The sequence below is a fragment of the Cyprinodon variegatus genome, unplaced genomic scaffold (genome assembly GCF_000732505.1).
Source record: "Cyprinodon variegatus isolate N-32 unplaced genomic scaffold, C_variegatus-1.0 Scaffold307, whole genome shotgun sequence".
Taxonomy (NCBI): domain Eukaryota; kingdom Metazoa; phylum Chordata; class Actinopteri; order Cyprinodontiformes; family Cyprinodontidae; genus Cyprinodon; species Cyprinodon variegatus.
In genome coordinates this window covers 556,454-580,773 of record NW_015150760.1, presented here as the reverse complement: position 1 = coordinate 580,773, position 24,320 = coordinate 556,454, and the positions used below count along the sequence as shown (strand labels likewise).

The following is a 24,320-nucleotide window of genomic DNA, read 5'->3' as shown; positions in this document are numbered from 1 at the left end:
TGGGAATTACAGGCAGTGGTTTTATTTTTTTCACAATGTTTATCCCCAATGAGTGTACACCTATATCCAAACTAAATGCTGATTCAGGTATAGTTAGATATATTACTAACAATCTTTTTGCAAAGGCAGAGGGCTGGTGCTGAAATGATAGACATTAAAATGGTGGAATGCAGGACGACTTTTTCTATTTTGCAGTGCACAGATTTTCATTACACTTTACCCAATTAAAAGGGTTAAGGTATTAATTTTTGTTTAACAAAAAAATGACAAGAAAGACTGAGCATGACACTTGACATTGACTACAAGCACAGTTCGCCTGATCGAAACTACAGTTAGACTATTGCTTAATATCAGAGGATAAATTGTCAAATGCAATAATTATAGAACCACCAAACAGCCTTAAATCATAGACAACTGGACTTTGAGGTACATGTATCCTTTAAGACTCCAACTTCCCTGGTTCAAATCTAACAGAGTGCCAAACAGACCAGATCCTTAATCCTGGAAAGCTCCAATGCCGAGTGACGGCCCACTGCTCCGCAGCAGGGATGGATTTAATGCAGAGAACAAATATCTTGGTACAGGACAATATTGCAATAAACAAAGAGGACATTTTTTTACTATAAGGTAAATAAGTTTGAACAGGTCTGATTGTGCAAGTAAACTTTGCTTTGCTGTACAGCTAGAAAGTGAGATGAAATATCCTAGAGGGGTAGAACTGTGCTGCCAGCTGAGCTACTCTCCAGAGAAAGAGCCATGGTATCACAGTCAAACATTGCTACTCAGGTAAGTTTGGTTCAGCCAAAGAGAGAGATAAGACAGAACAGGTAAGAGAGAAAAAAAATACTGTAGGAACAGATGCTCTTACGGAAATACAGACAAGCTTTAAAATAAATAAATAAAAATACTTGTTGAGTCTGTTACTGCTCTTCTATAATTTACAGATGACCATAGAAAAAAAATAATAAACTCTAACGCAGCAATCACTGAGGTCAGATATATTTTTGCTGTCGTTGTTTTTGTTTATGTGTGTTTGGGGTGGGGGGCTGGTGGCTCCAACACATGCCTGGCTTTGCAAACATATTTTTTTATACCACATCTGAGAACAACTCTGTAGGGGAGCAGATATTAAAGAGACATTTCACATGTCCTTGGATTCTAAAGTAGAGGCCAATTAAATGGCTTTGCAGCATCCAATTTGTGCTGAGTGAACAGGTATGAATGTTGGGGTGGGGGCTTCATGGTAGCGGGCATAAAGAGGACAGAGCAGAACACACTCTCGGAAAAGTGCAAGCCAGTTCTATTCTCTGTGGATTTCCGAGTCGTGCGTATTCGCAGAACATCAGGAGGATACAGCACAACATTGTTTAATGTAAATGTAACTTTTACAGAGAGCCATTGGTGTTTGGAGAATGGTAGGTACTCAAAGGACACCAACTCTCCCAGTCCAGCCTCTGCTGTGTTTAATGCTGACTGAGCACAGACTTATGGAAATTAGATGGTCTGGGCTGTAAAGTTCATACCCTCTCAGAGGAATGGTCAAGGAATTAACAACCTCTCCCTGAGAGACGTTGCCTCCTGTTAAATTGGTACCATATTTTACCACATCTTGCGATTTATTGTTTTCTTGTGTAGTTGCAATTTTTGCCATTGCTGCTATAGTTATTTTTTTTATATAAAATGAGCTGTATTTACCTTACTGTAAAATACTCTTCTCACTCATTACAACCATTTTTTAGCACAGGGTAGAGAGAACCCAATAAGGTACAAATTTCATTATTCATCTCACTGGTTGGCGTTTTGTTGCTGCAGGGCCTTAAGGCAAGGCCTCTAACTAGCAAAAGGCTGTCTCTGGAAAACTGCTGGAGTAAACAATTGAGAAAATGTTATGCCATCGGTGTCAGTTACCAGAAGAAAGCAAACACTAATCACTAAACTAATCATTAAAACACCCTGCCTACGATAATATGGCTCTCTGAGGATTTGTGGTTCCTTCCTGTGTACTGATCTAGCATCCTAAAGCTCCATCATGCCCTCAGCCTCAGTTTTGTCCCCCAGTCATGAATAGGCACCAATACAGATCCTTCCTTTTCATTCAGCCATGGTTTTTGTTGGCTCAAGCCAGGACCGGTGGCCTCTTGAGAAGGATGTGATGAGAATTCATTTCTACCCATTATGTGCTCTTGTCCACTGCCTCAGTTCATCAGTTCAGTGCAACCAAGTCAATGAAAGGGCCTGTAATAAAGCAATCAGATGCAGCCTGGTTTCCTGGGCTCTAACACTCCATTCTTGGCTACCAGACCCCATCTCCCAGTGCAGATCGTGGGGTTTGGTTTGAGGGGGGTGGGCTACAGCAAAGGACGAGTAGACATAAACTGCAAAGAGGCATTAATTCAAGTCTGTGTCTTTCATAGACTGGAGGATAGACTGCTGTAACACGTTTTCCACTAGGTCTGCTTGTTCCTGCAGTGATAGAGAATCATCCAGGTAGCGATAGAACCATTAGTTTAACTAGTATTATAAGCATGTTTTTTGGGAATATGAAGCATTCCTGCCTTCACTTCTTATCAAATCTTTAAAATGTGAAAAAAACAGGGGGAAAGTGAAGTTTATATACGTTTAACCTGAAACTGTTCCTCATAGTAGAAGATTATGTGTCTCATTTTCTAAATAATGTCCCTTTGCACACACCAAGAATTATCATCTAAAGAATACTTCTTGAATCACAGTTCAACTGCTGCCAGTTTTGGCCAAAAGACCACACAGCTGGATTCTACCTGACAAGAACTCTTTAACAAGCAGCAGTCATTAACCTCAGGAGCAGGGAGCTGCCATGTGATGTAGTGCTCTCGGCCTGCTGCAGAAGGGCCCTATTGATCCCAGACATACTTGGTGCCTTCCTGGATGTTTATAATCAATATGCAAATAGCCAGCTGCATTGATTCAATATTAATTTTCAATTAGGGAATTCTCATGGGGTCCTTAGGGGTCAATACAGAACCATTCAAAGGGAAGGCTTGAGCAAGTTGCAGGCATTGACGTTCCTCCACCCAAGACAACTTACTTACTGTTTATTTAGCCTCCCCTGCTGTAGGTCCCGATTAAGGCCTCAGATAATGGCCAGAGAGACAGATGGACATTTCTGCACTTCTGCAGCACTAATTAGATAAACTTTTGGTCAGAAGGGCTTGTCCAAACTAATAAGTCATTATCTCACATACTGTTTGGTTTGCTGTTTTATTAAGGCAGAGGAGGTGAAACGGGGAAGCTATAAAAATAGCCTTACAGTCTTTCATACTTTTCATTGAAGCTTTTCACCAAGAGATAAATTGATAAGCGTATGTTTGTGTGCAAGCGTACAATAGATCATTAATGAGGGCTACTTGTAAAGTTGTTTAGTGAGTTTAAAGGAAAACGGCAAACAGCATAGTTTTATATTGACTTATCTTGAAATGTTTTCAAAAGTTAGACTGTGAACAGAGCTGGAACTGCTACAGTTAGAGCAGTCTCTGACCAAAGGAACTGATCAAGCTATGAAATTCAAAATTCTATTTCGTCTATGTGTTATGAATGAAATAAACAAACAGACTGAGGGTGACTAAGGCAGGGTGGTGTTTTAAACCTTGCTTATCAACAGGAGATGTTAGATAATGTCGAGAAAAATTTAAGCATTTAAAAGTGTGAGAGCAAGGAGAACTAAAATTAAAACTGTATAGCTTTAGCCTTAATGTTCCCTCTCAATGACATGTGGGATAAATCAGACCTGGCTGGGAAAAAATGCAACAAATTTACCTGATTATATTACCTTATTGCTGAGCCAAAAGATCAGTTAGCATGACTTCAAATGTGTTTTTTAGGAAGAATATTTTTTAAAATAAACCTTGTGATAACTATTGGGAAGATTGCAGTTTTACGACAATACTAACTCAGAGCACACTAAAGACTGTACATGTGAAAACTGCCATAGTATAACCTGGTTAAACCATTTGCAAGGCTCTCCTAAAGATGCACTGCCTGAAGTAATTGGTTTAGGGATAACATTAACTACCACATTCCTCATTAATGGATGAAGCCTTTATTGGTTCCATTGATCAGGCGGACCTGTTAGCCATCATCCTAAGCAATGGTGGATGTAACAAGCTTACATATTGGCATATCAATTAATGCAATCAATTCCTGTCTAACAGTTACCATGCATCCTACCCGCTTCCCTTTGACCACACCCATTTCGGATCACAACTTGCTTTCTTCTATCATGAGGGGCTCGAATAAAGGAGGACCCAAAACAAAGCTTTTGGGGGGAAATTATTTAGCTGAGTAATATCTGATAAATAAATCACAAAGTTTTGCACAGTACAGTTTAAATATTTGAATTAAACTTATCAATCCTAGACAGAGAAAAGGAAGCCAGCTTTTGTGTGACTCATAATGGCGTAAAATGCAAATAAAGTAACACCTCTTTCATAGATAGTGGTGTCATTGCATAAGGTTTTGACTTAAAGAAAAATTAAGATTATAGCTGACTTTTTTTAAAGATCAGTGCGCCCTTTAAGAAAAGCATAGATTACAACTTAGAATCCTTCTATGTGATCCCTGCTAAAAAATGGGTGACAGGCCTCAAACACAAGGCTGTGGTTGTCTGCTATAATGTGGTGAAGTGGGTAGAACATCGGCAATGAATGAGGGAGTCGGTGAGATAACTGAAAGCACACCATGACAAAGTGGAGGGATTTACCGTTGGGCCTGCAGCACTTCATTTGCCTAATAACAGATCATTCTATAAGAAAGTGGCTGCTCTGAGGGGGATATCAACCAACGAGGATGTTTCACTTGCAAAAATCCTATTTGAAGACAACACCTTCGGAGCGCTCATCCTCTTCCAAGTCTAAGACGATCCACGCGCATGACAGGGCCCATTAATGTGATGCCCGTGTAACCTTGCTCATTTTGCCTCTCTCTTCTAACAGGAACAAAACTGATAGCCAGGGAGGAGGGACATTATAGGAGTGTGTTACAAGAGGGGCGGTGTTCATTTTGGAAAGATGTCTTAAATATTTCTTTCTTGGCCACCTGGAGAAACCTCTTCAATACTAGGAGTTTGTAGGTAGAAAAAGGTTTTTCATTCACAAATATCCCAGAAATACAAATGTTTGGGGGTGGGTTTAAGTTTTATTATGTCTAAGTTCTAGTTCTACTATGAACTAAAGTAACCTGCATCCCACATTACACTTTCACTCCGCACAGGCAACAAATATAGACCCTTGAATCCATGGGAGAAATGTTACTGAATCATTTTTATATGTCTGCAAGATGAATAAATGTGAATAGGATGATGACAAAGACTTCGGCAGACATCGGCAGCTACAACCACTGAGCTGTGACGCCAACATATCTGAAAACACCATGTGTAAAAAAAATATATAAATAAGGTAAAATAAAAATTGGCATGTTGAGTTCACCGTTAGCTGAGCAGAGACGAGAACACATTAATCGGACAGTGTTAAATGTCGAGTGGGGGGGGGGTAGATGAGCAGGCAGTCAGAAGGACAGCCCTTACTTACTCCGTGTGGGACCTCCTGTATGCCCCTATCCCCTGAGCGGCACACAAGTGGGCTGAGCAATTAACAATTTCATGCTGATTGCCTAAAGCGTGTTTTGCTATGCCATAAAGATAATAGCATGATGGGTGTAGCAGCCCCCCACCTTACTCCCCCTCATCCTCTGGTGTTCCTCTATTGCTTCCATTTCTCAATTCTCTCCTGTGTAATTCACATGTTGAAATGGTGCACTGCCTGCTTGCTTTATTAAAGACCGTCTCCCTGCTTAGAGGGCGCATTTAAGAAAAAAATATATAAAGATGACTCCCTGAAGAGTAAACAGGGATGATTATTAAAGGGAAAGAGAAACTAGAGTCCTGGTCTCCCACTGGCTTCTTGATTTGAAAGTCTAATTTGGTAGCTGCACACAACAGGCATGCAGGTATACAAAACAAATCTGTTCCATTTTGAAGCATGCTTGCTTTAAATTCTGGGGACAGACCCTTCTTCTTTTTCCCCCTCAACATGGCATAGCAGCAATCCACTTTGACCATGAAGCTCAACACCATGCAACAGTAATGCCTGTGTGCCAACCACTAGATCAGCAACTAATGTTCAGAGCAGACAATATCAAAGGGCAAGAACATGAGACATGCAAATAGTTATATGAATCAGGGGAAGTGAAGTTGAATCTGTAAAAAAATAGAAACTGCATTTTGAGCAGTCCAAAGCATCAAAGATGCAGAGTCCCATAGTATGGCTAACATTTAAGAAAAATTAAAAATACACGACAAGCATTCATTCTGATAGTTACTTTTTCCTTTTTTTAAACTAAAAATAATTTTTGCATCAGATGATATCAACAGACATAAAGGTTGATGGTATCAACTGACAGTACCTACTCATGCTTCCATCAGCAGCAAAATATGAAGACTTCCACAGCTTTAGCTTCCACTTCAGTGAAAAACCAAGGCCTATTTTGTATTTAAAGCACTAATCACTTATCCTTACTCTAGGCATCATGTTTGAAAAAAAAAAAAAAAAGCCAAATATAATAGAAAATAAGTCAAAAGGGAGTGATACTTTTATTGGAACACCTCTGTATGCAACCAGAGTGACTAACTGGTATAGTAATCCATAGAGCCACAGTACTTGACAAGGCTCGTTTAAGAAAACAAATGGCTTTACAGATCTTAAATTTTGTGTTATACATTATAAATCAAATCATAAATGCCGGTAGATCTCATTCAGGTACTTATTTTCTATGCACTAAAAATAAATCCCCATTCAGAAAATTATTTAGACCAGACACTAGGAGATAGTGTGATACTATTCAAGTTATTTTGGTTTTTGGAAAAAGTGTGGAATTTGAGTTCTTTTATTGAATCTGATATGAAATAAAAACATTTTGGGTCCTTTTCTTCATAAGGGTTGGTATACTCTTAAAGGGTGGCTATACATAGCAATTCCAGCAAAGGAGATTTTTTTGATAAGCAAAACAAATGGGTAAATGAATGCATTAGGTCTCCTGGTCTCTGGAAACCACATTATTGACAAACTACCTCAGGGAGTCTTGCCATCACAACATGAAAATATACCCTAAAGACATGATGGCTAGTTGTGGACAATAGGTTGCAGCAGTACCTTCTGTCCTTCTGGCCTGTCCTCATTGACCGCCACCTCCCCCCTAACCTCCCAGGCTTCTACGTGGCTTTCCACCCCCTGCCTGAGTGTGAAAGTCCAGCTGGCACGCTGGCAGTCTCTGCACCTCCAATGTACAAACGGGAGCTGCATTAAAACCCCCATATTGTTTATAATGAGCTCCTTACAAATGTGCATTCAGAAGAAGCACACACACTCACACAGTCACTACACAATAAGAAGAAACATGTTTTTTGTGTTCATTTATAAGATATAATGTCACCCCCAACACCCACCCACCTCCCCACAACAACACACATGCACAGACTTATAAATTGCAGTCACATCCCCCTGCTAGAAGGGGATGATAATTGCGGACGGCCAATAAATTACTGCTGCCTCCACATCAATTATAAGCATCACGTCTGGCAATGAGGAAAATGAGATCTTGTGACAAATTTCATGAGGCTTGGCTGCCCAGCAGCCTTTCTTAACATGCTACAGATAGCAATCCCTTATCTAGCCCCTGTAATGGGGAGCTACGGATAGAGAGATGGAGCTGCAGCCATTTAATTAAAAAGCTTGGGGTAGGGGGTGGTGAGGTGTAATTCATTGAAAAAGCACAGGAAGGAGACAAAGCCTTTGTCTGCAATACATATTTTGCACAGTATTGGTACTTATCACAAACAAAGTTTGGATAATCCCTGAAAACAACTCAAGATTTTCTCAGTCCTTTGGTACATTTCTTTCTAGTTTCCCCCTTTTTTCTATTGTTTTTAATATTTCTCACTGGCTTGATTTTTATTTTTTATTTCTTTTTAGAAATGGATGACTGCAGTGGACAGACAATGGCAGTGAATGAAATGGCCCCTGCACCTAATTGTATTCCCACCGGGGAAAGGCAGACAAGGGCGGAGGTTTCAGGAGCACAGCAATGAGGATTTATGGCAGCAGGGAGATGGCAAAATAAAACACAGAAAGGGATGGCCCTTAAATCTCATTCCCTGTGCAATATTCATTGTAGTTGCAATCAAGTGTGTTGATAGAGCGCTGGGGAAAAAACAAAAATGGCCACATGTGTTCAAATTATGGCTCTGCTCTCTACTAATATTTAACGTCATTAGAAAATCATTAGAAAACCATCATGAAACCTGGGATTATGACCAGAGCATTAAACACAATGATTATTCAGTGTGTTCCTTCCTCGCTTCGCCTTGGAAATGAGATCTGTGCCGCAGCAGTTATGTAGGAGAAACGTATGAACATTTTTCATAATTACGGTAACATTTGAAAAACATTGGATTGCGTGAATTACTATACCATTATAAAAGCGCGTCCGTCTGCCCAAAAGGAAAGCTTTCAATGAGCTTTGCAAGGGATATCAATAAACTAGCTGCAGAGGCAACTAGATAATCCCAATATATTAGCAACTTTTATCCTTACAAAGCTCAGGCAGTTAGATGGCAGCAGACACTTGAAAATCAACCTCATGGAATACTGATAAAGGGTTGTTTTTTTGTTACTTTTTTGGTTTTACATATAAAATTTTTTTTCAAGTCAATCAAATGATTATCCTGCTGTTTCATATGTGGTGGATGTTAGCAGAAAAGCATCACAATAGATTCAAACTAGAGAGGAAATTTCAAATAACATGTCGTCTTTTTAAGATAAATATCTTGAAGCAGGACAGCATCTTATAGTTCAGCTTTTAAGGCTGCCTAAACACAGTTAAATATCTACTACTGTACACAGAGGAGAAGGTGGCCCAATACAGTTGAGTCTTTACTTTTTGGGATTTCTCGGCAGCCCCATTATCAACATCAGCCATCAGCACTAAGATAAAAGATCCTAATGGAGCTGGCCCTAGTCGAGATGAAAGGTGCAGAGATGGCACACTGTTATGAATCTCTAATGCAGCCCATGTTTCTAAGGTAATGACTGACTCTCAAGGCTCTTACACATACCTGCTCGGGGCACAGGCAATAAAGGTCGCCTCTTTCTTGTCAGTAAGCTGTAAGATAGAAGACACATTCCCTACCCTTCCCTCTGTGCAAAACCCCACTATGGGATGTTTTTGGTGAACCACATTTCTGGGTTTACTCCGAACTTATCCGATAAGCTAAAATCATTAAAAACTATCGCTAAGTCTGTCCAGAAGTTATTGTAACTCCTTAAATTGATATAAGGCACAATCATTACACCTTGAAGTAGCAGATGGCAATGTTAAATTAATGGTTTTAAATGCAGAGGCTTTTCTAAACCCTAAGCTGTACTAGTTATACTTCAAGTGAAGTCCATAAACTTATTTTTAAGGGTCAGCATTAGCAGGAGGCTAATGTAAGCGCAATCTCTTGTCAAGCTGTTCAGACTAATTGAACTGACACTTATGAGAGCCAATCTTTTTTTAAACACATTACTTGACAGATACTCTGGCTTTTGTCCTTTCAAAGTTGCCAGGAGATTAAAAAAACCCTATGTCCTTTGAACAACACAGAGAGGTGAAAATACATGGTGAGATGAGTCTTTTCTCCAGTCTCTTTCACAGAACCTAATGGATTGTGAGCACTTAATGCATTAATCAATCAATATCTTTCACTGTACATCAGTAGCGTGAGTAAGTTATGAATGACCTTTGCAACAAGAAAGGACACTTAAATGCACACAAGATTGCTCCTTGGTTAGTGACTTGGGCCCTCTTTTTAACCATGCATGATTACACCTTCATAAGTCACAGAGCTGTTAACAGAGAACTCAATACACTGAGGTTAGTTGTTAGAGCAGTTGAACAAAAATTTGCTTTTGACAGACCATAACTTAAAAGCCTCTTTAGAAATGTGATTCCCATCCTTTAATGCATAAAGCTACAGTACATACAGTTCTACTCCCACCTGTGACTTTATTATGTACACAGTACTAGAACCAATTAGATACTTATTTGTTGATGGAGCTGCCCTTATTGCTCAAGGTATAGATTTATCGAAGCTGCCCATCCAAGACACACATCTCTAGTTCAACCACATCCCTAGGGGTTTCTACAGGACAGAGAGTCGGTGCCATGTTCTAAAGAGTTGCTTCGGATGTTTCAAGCTTTATGTTAGTTTTCATTTTTCTGCAATCAGAAGATGTGGACCGTGTGGTCACAGGAGGGTGGAAATGGTCATGGACATTTTAACAATGTTCAATTGGTTCTGGGGCCAAGAAAATATCCCCACTGCATTACAGTACACCACCATCCACAGTCTAAACTGTTCCTAAACTTTACCAATCTCTGACCATACCATGTGACTGCTGCATCTGAAAACCAGATCAAACAACATCATTTATTGTCAGGTTTTGGTGACCTATATTATCTGTAGCTTCAGTTTGCTTGTCTTAGATGACAGATGTGCTAATCTGTTGTGCACTACTGCAAATCATCTATCATTCATGAGTTTTTTGTTTTTTTTGATCGCATAGATAGGTTCTTACAATTGCTTACTTAAGCTGATGTTGCCTTTCTATTATCTTAGACCAGTCTGCCAATGGCTTCTGACATTGCCACAAGTTTTCCCACTCAACTGGAGCTTACAGAATTTTTTCCTTTTTCTTAACCGTTTTGTTTAACACAGAGAAAATAAATAACAAGCAGAGAAGAACTTTTTTGAGAATACTCGGATGGTGTTTCATAGCCCTGAGAACCTTTCCAAAATTCAGAGACACCTTAATTCTCCTGATATCCCCCATTATGATCCTTGCCTGAACTTCATCACATCTAGATGACTAAATAGGCTGAGTTGCTGCCGTGTGAACGGCTCTTTGTTAAGCACCTGAGCAGGTGTACCCAACAGAGTGGCTGGTGAGAGGATATGTATAATCTACATCATAAAAAAACTAATTGTAAATTAGAATTTATCTTATGCAGTATCTCCAAGAACTAAAAGCAGGCCAGATTACCTGGCAACAAAAGATTTGCTTTGACATGTTCCTAGAAGTAATGAACCAGTAAGTGCTTCTTATTGTAGCTTGGCCCACATAATTCCAAAATGATCCCCATATTGAGATAAAAATAATTTAGGGAACGAAACCATTATGAATAAAGAGGGATTGTTGTTAAGAGGTGACTTTTATCTCAAGGGTTGCACATTTAGAGTCAGTTTCAGTAGCCCCATTTGGAGTATTATTGAATTATTGGGTAGGGATTTTGAGTAATAGCAATAAAAAAATAAAAATAAAAAAAAACGTCTTTTAATATATTACAGATTTTACATGCCTTAAAAGCTTACTCTTAAAACTATCCAACCAATCATCTAAATCTTAAGAAAGATGTGAAAATTGTTTGCCTCACTATTTACCTTTTACAGTAGAAGAGAAAGTAAATTAAGACAGAATGAACAATACCTGATGATAAATTCACATGATGGTGATGGAAGAGTTGGAGGTACAGGCTTAGCTATGATAGAGTGGAGGGACAGGGAGGTACATTTTACAGCCCCACCCATTTGTGTACTAGAGCATGGAGGTGAAGCGAGACAAAGTGGAACGGACAGGAGCTGACTGCAGAGTCAGAAAAAAAGAAGATCCCAGAACAAGAGCACAAACTAATGCTATTGTGGTGAATGAACAATAGCCTTAAAAAGTGACTGCATAGAGCCCTTAAACAAAGATTCCATTGCCATTCACTCTTCCCCATCTAATTAGATTCCTTTGGCCAGTTTAACATGACAAAAAACCGGACCATTTTTCCTATTTCTGGCTGCCTTCCTGGCCCCTGTATCACCTTAAATCGAGTAAAGCCTCAGAGCGAAGGCTCATCGGTTAGACTGACAACGACTTGTGACATGCACTCAGACACAGCGACAGTGTTCTCTGCTTTACATTTCACACACAAATATGTGCAACATCATAACTTTTCCAAGTGCTTGAAATATTCACCATATGCATGACAGGCAGGTATTTCCCTAGAAACCCCCATTCAATTGACAGTTTTGACAAAAATATACCTACTAAAAACAAGTATCTTTCGTATTTTCTATCACATTGCAGATCTTTTTATGATTTCTATATGCAACAAAGCTTATTTAGGACATCTACAAAATCCTTGTCCCTGAAAAATAATTCCTTTCCACAAATGCATAACTAAATAACTATTATGAGGTCATTATGCACTAACTAATAGATTTTAATATATAAAAATTCTAAAGAAGGTGTTAAAACATTTAAGTTTTTGTAGAGGTTTGCAAATATTTCAACAAGAAACTGACGAAGAATTTGGATTTTTATATATGTTTTCAACAAACATCATAATGCATGCTTACAGCCCATTATACAATACTATCTATAAAATTAAAATAAAGCTTAACGTTTTTTTTTTGTTTTATATTTTGAAAATATACATTTTCCAGACAAACCATTATCCTGCTATTTAAAATAATTACTGAACCACCAAATAACTTTAATATAATGTATATATATATATAAAAAAAAAAAAAAAACTTGCTGTAAAAAGCACATACCGTACTAATAAAAAAAAGGCCTCCTCAGCATAATGGTCAGATCCACTTTGCTCCGCCATGCTTACTGGGCGACAAGCATGAAAATGTTGTTGCTTTTTAGATTGTGGTTCAATTTGACTTACTGTTTCAAATACCTAAATATGCAGAGACCCATGGAAAGCAATGTGTATGTCAACAAGAAATTCAACAATGAATAACTTTTTCTCTAAAAATTATAACATTTTGCCAGGGAGCTAAACAGAAACAAATAATTTTTTAACTTCAAAAAAATTTATTTTGCTCAATTTGCTATTTCACTTCTTATATAAATACGATCTGAGAGGCGATCAAAGAAGAAGGACTAATCCACGCATGGCATTTCTTAATTTGCAGGTCTACATTAAAACAAGGTTATTTTTAAAAGTGCTTCAAAGAGTGGATGCTAAAAAAAAAATAATTTTAATGAGAAATCTTAATATATGATCAGTTTAATTCTTTGTTAATGCACTCAAGCCCCTTTGGAACTTCAAGTGTACACTTTAAATCTCATTCATTCTTATTCATTCATTTCTTTTCTAAGCTGAGCTGTTTTCAAAAGAACAGAACAGCGAATAAAAAACAGACAGAGAAAGACACTCAACTTTGAGATTTATGGATCAAGTAACACCGAGAATTACATGTTAAGTCCAAAAGATTGATCTAAAAAAACAAACACACATTTTGTATTGAATTATCTTATCTTAAGATATCTTATTGCTGTTATAAAATTATTAATATGTACAGTATCTGCAATGTGTACTACTAATGAGGATTTTTTTAGGCCCCTATGTCTTCAATCCAAAAGCAGTCATCTGAAAGCCTGATGTGTGATCAGTGGCATCCTCCTGTGGCGTCACTACCACAACAATCCTGGTGTAAAGATCTTCGTTCGCTGCCAACATCCAGCTGATGGGAGAGCTGGACAGTGGGATTTTGGAGGCAACTAGTCAAATCCAGAATAATTTCCAGTATCCATCAGTGGAAAGTTCCCCCTAATGTCACAACACCAACACACTGTACAGCTGTCCTCCCACTCACACTATCCTTTTTGTGTTTTTCACCAAACTCATCCATTTCTCTTCATCCATCCTCCTCTCACCCTCCTCAGGTGGTGTGTAGTGTGCTGTCAAGCACTGCATGAATCAATGACTGGTGCTCACGCCCACAGGTAAAGGTTAGAGAGGTTCACTATTGAATTATTTCTGCACTTCTCTCATTGCTGCCATCTGCCTGCCTGCTTTTAGTTGATGTGTTTGAGGCACTGGAGGGGACTCTTTGCTAATGCATCGGAAACATGAATGTGTGTCTGTGTCTGTGTGATTCCTGTTTAAATGTTTTTCGGACCGTAATGATGTTTTCTTTGAATGTAACTACCAAAACATAAAACTACACATTAACACAAACACTATTCATGCTCAGTTCTCTACTTGTGTCTATCTATAAAACAGCAGATAATCACTTATAACATGTGCGCGGTTAGTCAGTCTTTGTTTCATCTGGCTTTATTCTAATGGAGCCTTTGGAGATGGGGGCCAGATAGGGCATCCTTCTCTTTCTGGTTTTGTTTTTCTGTCAGCAAAGCTGATCATCTCAGCTGGACCACAAGCAGCACAGATCACGCCCTTTGATCCACCAGCTATCTCTAGGGGCCAAAAACAGCCTTATTAAAAATGGCTAAATAAAACTTTTTTTCTGCCTAGACTCAATAGTTTGCAAACTCCCCCCTCCCCCCCTTTTTCCACCCTTATTTTGCCTATGGTCAAACGGAGCCGCTTCATTTTGACATTGAGCAGCATTGTTACACCCAATACCAAAACACTGTAACAAATGAAGCAATCCGAGTATATAACAATTTATTGGTTGTAATTCCTACATTACCTGGCATACACTTGCACTACAATCAATATCACAGAGAAGGGTTTGGATGTTCAGTGATAATGCAAGCCTTAGGGGAGAATTCAAGTAAGGATTATGTAGGAAACCTTTAAAAAATGAAATATTACAACTACTATACAAGAGTAAACAAGAAGGGCGTATTGGTGCTTTAGCGTTAACATAAGCGATCATATTTTCCAGTATGAACAATTTCTAATTTTCTTTCTAGAGTGCAACATTTATTATTTAGGATCACTAAGGCATAACAATGCAGCTACATTTTTGACAATTACCACAGATGGATAAGCACGGATCGTAACTTAAATTAGATCTTTGAAAGATTATTATTAATAAAAGCCTACCTTATATAGTTTTTCTTTAGTCAGATTTGAATATCAATGTAGGCGGCACAGTATGACAAAAAATTGTATTTTAGCTCCAATCAGGTGATTTCAAATGAGCTATGGCAACTTTGAAAAATATACAATTTGCCTATAATAAAAAGAAAGATGTTAAAGTTTTTCAGTGGAAGTACTGCATAGCTGTAAAATAAAAGTTAAGGGTACATAGTTTTCAATCTTTTTTCTTTTACACATAAATCATGATTTGAATTCACCCTATACAGCTTTTCCTTAAAAGACTCAAAGGTTTGTTGCTGTTGTTGGAGAACAAGGATTAGTATATAAGACAACATCCCAAGCTGGGAACATCTCACAGAGCAATGAGTTTATCAGAAAATGAAATTAGTTTAGCACAATAGCAGGGTTATGGCCATCCAAATGAACTGCCACACTGGGCAAAGAGAGCATAAATCAGATAATTCACAACCTCTATTTAACTGTAGTGTAGCTGCAGAGAAACAACTATGGCAGGAGGAGTTAAGAGGCAAGAAGGAAATAATTTCTGAAACAGCATGAGAAACATAAGTAGTTATATTAAAAGTTTAGCAATATATAAATATATGGATGAGGATGCATATGGACAACGAGGCTTCTTTAAGATAAGACCAAATGTATTTTATTTTTAACAAAGATGCAAACAGTGTGGTTCTGATCTGAAAGGTTTGCTTGTATAAAAACATGTAGAAACTTGTTAGCACAGGCAAAGCTGATTTACTGACCCGGTTCAAATCTAATGTTGTCTGTGACAGGAGTAAAATAGAAGACTCATTCTCTTTACTTTGTTTGTTTTAATGAATATAAAGAACATAAGCTGATCAGTAAAACTAGCAAAGAGTGCAAATGTAAGTCCTTGCAACCTGTAAAGTGATGTATTAAACCTAAAACAGACAGCGAGTATAGTTGTGTGTCTATATTTAGCAGGATTGTAACTCAGTTGGACAGTCGCTTGCAAAACTCACTTGCATGTTAAGCACAATAAAAGACGAAGGAGACTCTGCACATGTGAGCATATTTGGAAATAAAGATAGTATTTTCAAAAGCGTGCTATAGTACTAATAGTAGCATTCGAACGGGGAAAAAACATCTATGTGGAACAAATCAATACAGTGGGAAGCAAAAAAATGTAATAGAATAAAAGCAACACCAGAAACATTATAAATTCTTGAATATTATTACATGCTTAGAGAGAAACAAAATGTGTATACAAAGGCGACTTTTAAAAAAAATGTTTAGTCTCTATACAGATATCAGAGTTTGGTGATTTGTTGACTGGATTTAAACCATCTGTGGTTTTCAAGCAATGCAAGTTGTGGCCTATTAAGAAATCACTGAAAATTCCTATATAATAGACAGAAGTCACTGGTTCTATTGAGAGCCAAAAAAAAAAAAAAAAGAGGCAGTGTAAATACTTCTGCAAAACCATGTTCTTGCAAAGGTCTGGGCAAAAGCAGATATAAGTGTAAAGTTGATACTGCTCAAATGGAGGGACACATGACATTAGAGAATTTTGCAACGGCATTGTAGGTAAAAATTATGCTGAAAACCTCAGCTGGGATATACAGTATGCCTATTTTCTTATTTTCTTTTGTTCTCATCTGTGTATTTCATTGTATCCCTTTTAACCTGCTTTCAGTGTATGTTATTTGAGTTTGGATTTGAGCATCTGCTGCCAGGAAACTTTGTCCAACAGGCTAAACATAAGGTTGTCATGTAAAATATATTTTCATAACACTTGCCACGCTTTAATGAATAATTACTGTGCTCCAAGCAATCCTTTGCTACGTAAATATACAACATGCTAATGTTCCGATGACGATATATTTGCAATATATTGTCCAGCCTTACATACAATTGGTTTTAATTTATTCATAACTATCAGACACTATGTAATCCATAAATATGTTCTTGGGACACACTTTCACAACTCTACTTTTTTGTGCTTTTATAACACAGTGCATAATATACAGTCATGTCAGGGAAAAAGAAAAGGAAGGAAGGAAGTTAAAAATGATTTTCAGAAAACTTGAAGAACAATGATTCAGAATATTTCTCAAGACTGTTTTTGTGCTAAGGATTAAGAAATGAGTGGTCATATATAGGCTTTACAAAGTAACAATTAAAAGTACATATGGCATTATGGAATAAAAAAAATAATGCATACATAAAAACCTAACTTTCATATTGAGGGTGGAAATGCGTTTCTTCTTCATTTCATCTACCTGTGACAGAGACATGACCGCTGCTATAATTAAACCCATCACAGCCATTATGTGTCTGGCACCTAATCTATTCCCTCCTCCCCCCTCGCTGTCTGTCTGTAACCACAGACTTTCTGCCTTGACCCTGACTGACAGACCCTGTGGAGGCTGTGGTCACTCTTAGTGACTGACAAGAGGGGCAGCAAGGCTACTGCATTACCCCCTTCCCCTCCCTGTGAGCTCCTCCGAATCATTCAATCCAGCATCTCACACCAATGATCGCCACCTCTGTTCTAATATCCAGCAGAAAAGCCTCTGGCCTCCAAAAATAGAACTCGTTAACACATTTTGTAAGAACAAATGAGATGACAGTTTCCTGATGGACTGTCTATCTTTTGGATCAGTTTTCAAAGAGCATGCAGTAATGACAAGGGAGTGGGAAACCAATATTATAATGTACTTTTGGCCTCCTCTGAAAATGGTCTTGATGACAGGGAGAGCCTCTAGCAGCCATACATGAGCTAAATTCCAGTGTGGACACCAAGGTGTGTGTCTCATTTATAGGTATGAGGGTTTGCAGTCTGACATGTAGTTCATACATAACACCCACATGACATAACTCACAATGAAAACACATGCAGCCAAGAAAAAGTGCACAGCACAATAGGGAGGTCTTTGCATGTTAAGCTGCTAAACAGATCCATTTCTCTACATTGGTTCACAAATATTCTGATTGTGTCTTTCTACATTCGCTGCATTGCTGATCTTTTGTTGTCCTCAAAATGACATGTGTCAGACAGTGCAACTTTACCCATGTTTAAACCCAGGGATGAAAATAGTCTCTCTTTTCAGAACAGTATGTCAGTCAGAAGTGGTAATAATAATCTGGACACCAGACAATATTATGTGCTGGGTATCCTAGAATAGAGTAGTGGCTTTTGGGTCAATTTGACATAACAGAGGGGTAGAAAGAAGATTTTATAACAAGCCAGCGAAAGAGAAGGAAAGAGTCTTCCTTCTGTTAATTTTAGCAAAGGGGTCACATTAATGCTAAAATCCTTCACTGGAAAATCTATAAAGCCATCATTTTGACTTTTTAATAAATGTCCAGTCTTCTGTAATATTCCCCGAATGAAAAGTAATGTATTTATGAATTTCCTGGCACGTTTCACAGAAAGCAAACAATTTCCTTTGCTGCCTTGATGCCCTTTGGACAAGGATTAGGAGGCAGGCGACTGACAGAGGTCTGGGTGAGTTGTGGGCCCTCTGGGGCTCTGCTCATCCAGGTCTACACAGCCTTCATCCTCATATCCACTCAGCATCAGTGGGGCAATAACAGTCTTTATTAAAAGCGCATTGCAGAAGTATATCTCCATACAACATACTTTCAGATTTCCCATAATGTGGCATTGAGAAAGGGTCTGGTGGTTGGGGGCTACAATATCCTGTTTCTGGAAAGGTTTACTTTGCATTTTAAGAAGCATGAATAAAGATGGACATTCCAGAAATGGCTGCCCTCTGTGTCAGCTTTGCCTGTGGGGAGCAAAAGCACAGACTCTGGACCATGCATGCCATCTAAGCGTGGCCTGGCTCGCCTTTGATTTTACCTGGATTTCACAGCTGTGCTGTACCAAAGCTAGAGGTCATGAAGATTGAATCTAAGCTGGGCAAAAAAATTACGTCTTTTATGTAATGCAAAAACAATGAGACAGAGATAATAAAAACAAAAGCATAACACACATATCAGATTTGAAAGGATAGCTCTATTTTCTTGTTTATGTAAATTTTCCCTATATATTTGAATATTTTTTTAGGGGTTTAAAACATTTTCTTACCGTTTTAAACAGTGAAAAAAGAGGGAAAATTCCATCATTAAAACCTGTATATGGGCGGGTTTTTTTAATTTTCCATTTCTTACAATCATTTAATGGTCGAATTATTCATTTGTTATGAAAATTGCTTGTTAGAAGATGTATGCAGTCTTCTTGGAAATAGGCGTTACACATTAAGTTTTTCAGCAAAGCAACAACATTCTTAAAGTAATTACATTTGGGAAAAAAAGACTTTTGTCCTTAATTTCATTAAAGTAAAATTAGATTATGCATGCAGACATCCTTTTATCTCAATATTGTAAATAGGTTCTTAAAGTAATGAGGACCAGGGATGCTGACCTAAACTAGAGGTATAAGCAGTCATACCATAGTAGGGAAACAAAAGCAAATCTAGCACCTCCAAGAAAATTCCTCCACAATAAGATATTCAAGTTTTTACATTAACTCAGGCAAGAGACAATGACTGGTGGCTTCCCAGGTGGCCTTAGCCCCGGTCTTCCTCCCAGCTTCAACAGCTCACAGACAGGGATTTCCTTCTGTGAGGAGAGGCAAGCCGTCACAGCCCAGCGATCAAGGGCCTGCCATCTGTGACTGAGGCAGATTTACAGCAGGAGCTAATCCTCAGTGTCAGCCATGTTTGTTCTCCATCTTTGCCTCCTTCATACACATGTATAAAAATGCACATGTCCACACACACCAGATAAAACCTTATATTTTACCATAATCAAAACTCTTTGCACCCCAGCTTTTGTCCCCTTGAATGCTTTTTATAGTAAAAAGCAAACCAAGATTTCACTCTTCGCACCACTTCTCCCTTTTTAGAGTCATGTTCTTATTCTGTTCTTTGCTCAAAAAATAAAGGCAATCAATGAAGTGCTAAGAGAGCCAGATGTTTCACAGAGCAATGTGCCCTGGTGAGTATCATTCAAATGAAAAAGAGTCATCATAGGCATGAGTGTGCCACTAGTCCTCACATATGAGCCACCCAAACATTTTTTCCCAATCTTGTCTTGCATCCATTTTCATTCTTTAATATGACAATAGAATAGAAAGTCAACAAACCTACACTAACAGCTAGCACTGGTTGCCTGAATTTGCAGCATTTTGACACACATTTTGCTCACTCCAGAATCAGCTTTTATCTCAAGTAAAGTGTCCATCATACCATAGAAGCTCCTGCAGGTCACCATCTTTACTGAATTTATGTTAATGCTGAGGTGCTTATTGAAGCAAACTCTGTGCTGTGTTCTAGGGTAAGTAAAGGCAAGGGTTCCCTCAGTGACCTCTGTGCTCATGGCAGCTGTGTGGGGCTGATGTCCCTTGGAAACCTCCTTTGTTTTCACTCAGATAAAGGGTTAAAGAAGACAAATGGAGGTAGGAGCCACAGATTAACATTCCTAAACACCAACTCTGTAGTCTAAAATGCATTTAAACAATAAAAATACAATTTTTTACATGTATTTTAAGAGAAAAACAAATTAAATATGAATGAAAATAATAAATGTTGTCCTTGCTCTATTTAGACTATGGTCAGTAGAGGCTTCAACTCCCTGCTATCCACACATGAAGCATTCTAATGAGACACCATGATATGCAAAGAGTATTTCATTATGTCAAAGAATGATTTATTCAGAATCCTGGTTTCTGTTTAAAAGATGCTAGGTGTTAAGAAAGTGAATGATTAATCTCTGCAACATGTGTTTATAATATTTGAAAAGAAAGGCAGCATACAAACATAAAACATAAGCCAGCAGTGAGAAATGTTTCCCACATCACATTCAATGGATACATGAACTATCAAGATGACTGAAAATGTCTGAGTAAAACTCTCAAACTAGTCCAAATGCATCCGCCATAGCTGATAGGCTAAAACACCAAAGTGTAAAAGTAATGGGAGATTAAAGGATTGTATTTTCAAGCAAACCCACGGCTGTGAATTTGAATTGAAAGCTTCCTGGATGGGAAGCGAAAAATCTTCAAACTTGGAAAACAAAGTCAAGTGGATTGTTTTTTTACTTTTTTACTTTTTTGGCACAACTGTTGTAATTTAACAAGGATAATTATTTCTATAGTCTGTGTAAAACAAACAGAAATAACTGACAATAGTAAAAAATATTTGGCCATTTAATGACCATGTATATAATCCGCATTTTGAAAAAAAAATGAATATAACACACCCCAACTATGTTACTTAAGATATTTCTTTAAAATATATTTCAAATGAACCAATCCAGTGTCTACATGCATCAAACATTAAACTACAAATTATTTTTGGTAAATTATATTTCTTTGAATAAAATCTATTTATTGTGTACTTAAAGAATATACAGAAAAGGAACTAATTTCATCTGAAGAAAATGCAATTTACCAAAGTCTACTTGCCTTGTTACTAAGGAAAATGCTAAATACAGTTAATGCTGAAGATGTTGATATTACAAACGCAAAATTATTTAATAACATCGTACGACGGTAATTTGATGAAAGGGCTTATTTTTTTTCACTTTGTGTAAATCAACTGTTGCTGAAAATGATCACTATTAACAAATGCTTGGTATAGCCTCTGATCTTGTACACAACAGACCAAGTCTTATTTAAAAAGCTAAACAGTTAGTCCACAAAGAATGCTTCAATGTGACTATTTCTCAAAAGAAAACTAAACGTTTAAGCTTTTGTGAATGCTTTCTGAAAAACTTCACTTTGGAAATTTCTTTCAAAAATGCTAAATTAAATTGCTCTCACTAACAATGGAACATCATCAAACTAAATTATAAACACCTGGGTTAGAAAAGACCCTGTGAGGTGTCTGGTCTATTTTAAATAGGGGGTATTTTGGTAACTTGATAAGGTTCTTCAGGGCTGTAAGGATTTGTACATGTGTAAAGCACACTGCCTGACTCAATGTTTGAAGCTCTAGTTTAGATAAAGACATGGCCTAAGAAACATGAAAGTAAATAGAAAACTAGACGCCATATCGTTGACTTAAAACAATTTGCTAACAGCAAAAACTCTTTATCTAACTCTCTTATCCTAAACACAAAACATAACCCCTCCCCCACCCCAATCTGTTTTAACCTTAAAGGCCCTTCCTCTTGCCTTTGCATGTTCGCCTGTCCACTGTACTGTAGTCATTAACATATTTGGAGTGCACTGAGCAGAAAGCTTAATTGTCCCTAATTGCTCAGCTAAATATGTTCTCTAATGATTTGCTTCAGATCTGTGACTGCCTTTTGCGCAATTTCCCGGCTGCTGGCTTCATTATCCCTGCCTCCTTGGAACAAAGCGTCTTCACAGGCTGGCCCTTTTTTTTTTCTTCACCCACATAACACAGACAGCGAGTATGTGTGCGAGGGAAGTAAATGGTTCCTTCTTGGAGGGACACACAATAGAGGCCCTTTGTCAAGACACAGAAGTTAAAGTGATTAGAAAACCAAATCTCTACTAAGAAAGCGTGTTAATTGACCACAGCTCACTCCTCCTAATCAGTCCATAATAAATGGACAGTGGAGGCACTTTGTTTCATCTAATCCACAGTTGGGGTAGTGTCTGTTTTTTGGTGTACTTGTTTAGAAAGCTGATGCTGTTGTTTAGCCCCTCCTTCTTCATACATAATGCTTCATCCTAATGTTTTTCTAATGGCTAAAAAATGACAGCTTCCATTAACATACAGTTGTGCCCTTGCAGACATACAGTAGTTTGTTGTGAATCACGTTTGCGGCTAAAACCCAATTAGTTATTAGTTGTTTTTTTTTTTTTTTTTTTTTTTTTGTCCTTTGGTTTAGTTAGAATAAAAGCGTATTTAGTGTTCAAAAGCGCAGCTTCTCAACTGAGGCACCGAAGAAAAATCTATGTGTAAAGCTGCATAAAAAGTAAAACATAGACTCATTCATTTATAAGAAGCGAAAGGTTCTTGTCCTGACCTGTATCTGAAGAAGGGCATTTGCGGATGGTAAAGATAGAGCTGAGGTCCTCCTCCTCCTCCGGCAGGCCCTTCTGCAAGCGCTGTAGCTTCCTGAGGCTCTCGCTGCGTTGGTGCTTCATGGAGCGCACATGTTGGATGAGGTTGAGCTTGGCCTTGGTCGAGTAGTTGCACAGAACGCAATGGTAGTAGCAGGCATCACCCTCCACAGCGTTTTCGTGCTGCTGCAGGTGCTGAGGGAGGAAAAAAATAGCAGGATGACGAAGTGAAAGAGAGAAAGAGAGAGATGGGAAAAAGAGAGAAGAAAGAAGTTATTGTGTATGGCAGATAGCTGGCCAGGCACCACCGACTCACTTTCACTTACACAGCTGGCAAATGAACAAATCAATTCCCAATCACAGCCCTGTTGTTTAACATCCAGACCTCTTTCACTTCAAGACAACTGTTTGGACTGCACACTTGTCTGAGTGAGTGTCTGTATCGTGGGCTAACAGGACAGGAGAAGCTAGGGAGGCACGCCAAATCTCAAGGGGCCCAAGGGTGAGCAGGAATAGAATCAGCCATCCTTCAGAAGCCGTGGGTGCGCAGCCTCACAGTCGGAAGGAAGCATTGATCCCCTTCACTCAACAGAAGCTTCCCGTCTCTGAAAAAGGAAACTCCAAACATCTGCCTGTTTCACGCATGGGATACTAAATATTGATCATAGTGAGTTAAATTCTCACTCTCACAGAGGAGCACAGGCAAACCCAGCCTGTGGTGAGGCAGGAGGAGGGACTGAGTGTAATCTGAGGGAAAACAGAACATTCCCCAACAGGAGGACAATCTCTTGAAAACAGGAAATCAGCATCAGTATTGACCCTGACAGTTAACAGCATGCCCTGTCCAGCCTTCAGCCTGTCCCTCTGTTAAGTCATAACACGCGTAACACCCCATAGTGACACCATGCCACCACAACCACTCGTCACACCGCCGAGATCCAATCTAATTACCTCCTGCATGACTCAATCAATGATGCAAGGCCAACATAATATGGCTGGACCTGGTGTGAGCAGCGGAGATATTGACCATTATCCTAAAGTATCACACTAATGCATGTATACAATAAAAGTCCCTCACTTAGTATGTGTCACGCCAATCACTGGACACACTCAGATGAACCTGAGATGTCTTGCTGTGAATTTCTAGGTCTACAATCAATGTCAACCCCAAGGCTTCTCTCTGTTCCCTGTAATTTTCTTGGTTTCAGTGTTCAAAGTGTTAAGCATGTCTTAAGAGGAAAACAAATAGCTTTGTTAACTTCAAAATGTTCTAATCCTTTGGGATTATTTCAAAACCTCAAAGCTGGATGTTATTTCATTTTTTCTTAAGATAAATGCGGGAATAAATATCTTTATTCATCATTAAACAGTG

At 38.3% G+C, this 24,320-nt stretch overlaps 1 protein-coding gene across 6 annotated transcripts in view; it reads right to left on the bottom strand.

Annotated features, from left to right (window-relative positions):
• The window catches only part of zfhx3 (zinc finger homeobox 3), a 315,185-nt gene that overhangs the window by 31,223 nt on the left and 259,642 nt on the right, over window positions 1-24,320 (bottom strand). For all 6 annotated transcript variants that reach the window (XM_015384203.1, XM_015384202.1, XM_015384204.1 and 3 more), the window contains one exon: window positions 22,912-23,143. In XM_015384203.1, coding sequence (XP_015239689.1) covers window positions 22,912-23,143 — 232 coding nt within the window. The remainder of the gene's footprint in view (window positions 1-22,911; window positions 23,144-24,320) is intronic.